Source organism: Raphanus sativus, unplaced genomic scaffold (assembly GCF_000801105.2).
Source record: "Raphanus sativus cultivar WK10039 unplaced genomic scaffold, ASM80110v3 Scaffold0833, whole genome shotgun sequence".
Lineage (NCBI taxonomy): Eukaryota > Viridiplantae > Streptophyta > Magnoliopsida > Brassicales > Brassicaceae > Raphanus > Raphanus sativus.
Window position 1 is genome coordinate 12,182 of NW_026616148.1, and position 3,780 is coordinate 15,961.

Here is a 3,780-nt window from a genome sequence, read left to right on the forward strand (position 1 = left end):
TCTCAGATTAGGCACATATCTGACATTCTTCAGCATCGTGATCGTACCTCCGTGTGTGTTGATTCTGATTGTCCCTTGTCCTTGTGACTGAACTGTATGATCATCACCCAACAAGATAGTTGTACCTCCATTATCATGTAGGTCAAAAAACCAGTCTCTACACGAGGTCATGTGAAACGTACAACCTGAATCCAACACCCAAACATCTTTTGCTTGATCACTCATGCTCAATGACTCAGCGTCAATCAACTTCTCAGTAATAACTCCTGCCTCTCCCTGACCCTCAGTTCCGAATTTCTTCTTCCTTGCATAACAGTCTTTCTTTGTGTGGCCTTCTTTCTTGCAAAACCAGCAAGTAACCCTTCATCTTGAGTTAGATCTACCTCTTCCCTTCCCATTTGATTCCCTAGGACCTTTAGAAGAAGACCTTCCTCTCTCTCTTGTACACAAGCTTGCTCCAGAATTTTTATTATCCTTAGCAGCTTCTTGAATCTCTCTTTCTCTGGATCGTACAGCTGACACGACTTCCTCCAGAGTTAGAGAGTCTCTTCCATACTTCAGAGTATGCTTGAGCTGATCATAGCTCGACGACAGAGACGTTAAGAACAAGATCGCTTGAACTTCATCTGAAACCTTCACATCAAAACTTCCAAGCTCAGCAACAATCTTGAGAAAGTCATCCACATTCTTGTCTATGCTCAATGACTCATCCATCTTGAACGTGTAGAACTTTAGCTGCAGATGCACACGGTTAGGTAGAGACCTTTCCATATACAACCTGTTTAACATCGACCACATCTCTGCAGCAGTAACACAATGCTCAATCTTTCTCATCACATGGTCACCAAGACCTCTTATCATCAATCCCATAGCTTTCTCAGATTTTTCTTCCTTTATGGGATCACGAACTGTCTTTGTCAGCGGCACAGAAGAGTCTGTTTCTTCTCCTTCAACAGGGCTCTTCTCTTCGCTTCTGGTGAGAGGAACCTCCATCTCCAACTTGTGGTCTGTGACAATGTCTTTTAGACCCAATACACGAAAATGAGCCATCATTCTTGTCTTCCACATACTGAAATCTCCAGTACCATCGAACCTGTCGATCTTCAGCCTTGAAACCCCCACAAGATCTTCAGACATCTTGTAACCAGCAAACTACCACTCCTCCTTGCGTAAAGGTCACGCCTTTAAGACAAAGCTTGTGTTTTTATGACAAAGCTTCAATCTTTCTCAACCTGATGCTAAGAACACCGAAAGTTGGAACCTTTATGATGAAACTTGATGTATTTCCACCAAAAGGTTACACCTTTCTTCTCAAAGCTTCAACCTTTACTCTTCTCTTCAACAAAGCTTGAAACTTTATGATTTTTCTTCAGAGATTTAAGCTTTCCTCAAGATCCTGAGCTCTGATACCACTTGTTATAAAACTCAGAAGAAAATGGTTCTGTTTCATGACTCTCTCTCTCTCTCTCTTTCTCTCGTGTGTTTGACAAGCAAGAAAAGAAATAAAAACAGAGACACAAGATTTGGTAACCCAGTATCAACGCATCGGTGTGATGACGTCTACTCTGGGGCCGGATTCAATCCATGCAGTATATAAATCAGGAGATGGTGTTTTCTTACAGCTCAAGAACATAGCAACAAACTCTCTCAAGCTCTCAAATGTCTTAACTCTCACACAACGTAAAGAAGACATGAACGTAAGGTTTTACAGCAAAACCCTACGTAAAGTGAATACTCTGTCGCGACCAGAAGTTTCACTTTCCTTCTTCCCTCCTTTGCCAAATCCCGGTTTAGTATGTACAATAACCAGCTTCAACTGAACCGACTTTCTTCTTAATTCAAACCGCAAGTCAGCTTCAAACGGAAACCTCTCTGAACTTGAATCACAAGAAAGCAAAAGCTTCAACAGTAGTGAATAATTAGAAAACTTTAGATATATAAACATCTTTTCTATATGTATTTATACATATACTTACAGAGGATGGATGCGTTGAACATGAAATCTAGGGTTCTGATTAACTCATGGTAGCCATTAAGAGACATGAGATCGATCTTTCTCCCAATTGGAACTCCCTCCATGTTCATTTTAACGTAGAAGCTCCCTACGCTGTTACACTCGTTCTCTTCTTCCTCCTCCTCCGCCACCGCAACCGTATAATCTGCCGCCGGATCTACAATAGAATACATGTAACAACCATGAGTTAATATTGCGTCCGAAGTATTGCGTCCCTGAGGATGCCCCAAAGCTGAGTCCGAGCCTTAGATCCGTGCTTAGGTTTCGACTACTCGAAGAGCCACCATTAAGCGCTGCATCCACTTCGGGAAAATCCGTTCAAACGTAACAGCTTCCCTTGCGTTATTGAAGATCAGACTCAGTGATATATAGTCCTATATACAGTAGAAGACTATGAAAAACATAAAGTTTCTTCTTCGTACAACGTATCAAATCTTCTCCTTCTCTCTTACAATCTTCCATAGTTACTACTATGTCTCTGCTCAGCCCTTAACTCTCCCTGTTTGCAAACGGCAACCTCACCACGAATTTCGAGGCGAGTTTGGCCTTCGTAACTGGAGTTCCAGCCAATATAATGTTCTCACTAACTTTTGTCCTTCTCGTCTACGCTAAGTGCTACCTCATCGATCTCGGGTCAAGAACCCGCGACAGAACACGGCAAGACTCGAAGGGAGAGTACGATGAGTTGGGTCCATCCATCGTCCACAGGAAATGATTCTAACTGTTTCTGGTTCGTGGTGGTGAGTTTGGTACGATCTATATCCCCTTGCTGAGATGGGAATTGAAATTATATGTTGTTATTGTGGTTGTTTCTTGTCGTTTGACGTCAAAGCTATGAAAAAAAAATTCGTTATGTGCCTTGTCATTTAAGCAAAAAAAGGAAAGAAATTTAGGCAATAAATGTTTTTTTCTTCAAATCGCTCAGAGAGTGACACGTGGAATGGAGCATTTTCATGTATTCTGGTGAAAACCGTTTAAGGAAAACCTTAAAAATGCTTTTCCTTTAATATATAGGGGATTATTAGTTTTAACTCGATAAAATATTTCATACGATTACAGCAGATACTCCATAAAATCTTTCCCGATGTGTTTTTTTACTTTTTTACACCGTGTCCGTGACTCAAAAAATGGTCAATAGTAATTTGAAGTTGACCAGAAAAATTACATATAATAACTATATGAATCCATACATCGACAAATATATTAGTTTGTACCAATAAATCAAATATGAAGTTGGCGATACATTACGCTAATTAAGTTTCGTTTTAGAACTGTTTAGTTAGACATGATGCAACAACTTTGAAGAATACACTTAACGCATATGTAGGATGTAGCAAACCTTCATTATGAGATTGATTAACCTTACGTGGAACTGTGGAAGTCACTCATCTCCCCACAACCATATCAAACGGCTATGATTCGCGAAGCTATTGCTTGGTAAACATGTGTTACTGTGTTACAGTCTCTATAAGTCCATATCCGATCTTTATGGTTTGTCTTCTCTTAACGTATATGCTTTGTTTTCGAAACAGAGTGTTAAAAATGGCTATGTTGCAGTGAATGTGTTTGGACAGAGCTCGAGATTACAACCATTGAGTACAGAGAATGAAGAGCGAGATGAATTGATGTCTATATGTGATTACATTCTTAAGTTATTCCAAAATATCTTGGTGCTAAGGTTGAGGTAAACTATACGATTCACAACTATCTTACTTGCGCCTCACGCTATCTATACTTTTTTTTTGTAACTTAAACGTTTGATCTTG

The 3,780-nt window shown here is 40.0% G+C and overlaps 1 protein-coding gene across 1 annotated transcript; it reads right to left on the bottom strand.

Moving 5' to 3' along the window:
* Positions 1-1,833: 1,833 nt before the first annotated feature.
* Positions 1,834-2,713, bottom strand: LOC130503146 (uncharacterized). The gene is made up of 4 exons (XM_056997802.1): positions 2,634-2,713; positions 2,483-2,568; positions 1,977-2,171; positions 1,834-1,877 (listed from the first exon to the last, which is right to left on the bottom strand). The coding sequence occupies exons 1-4, from the start codon at positions 2,711-2,713 to the stop codon at positions 1,834-1,836; spliced, it is 405 nt and encodes a 134-aa protein (XP_056853782.1).
* Positions 2,714-3,780: the final 1,067 nt, after the last annotated feature.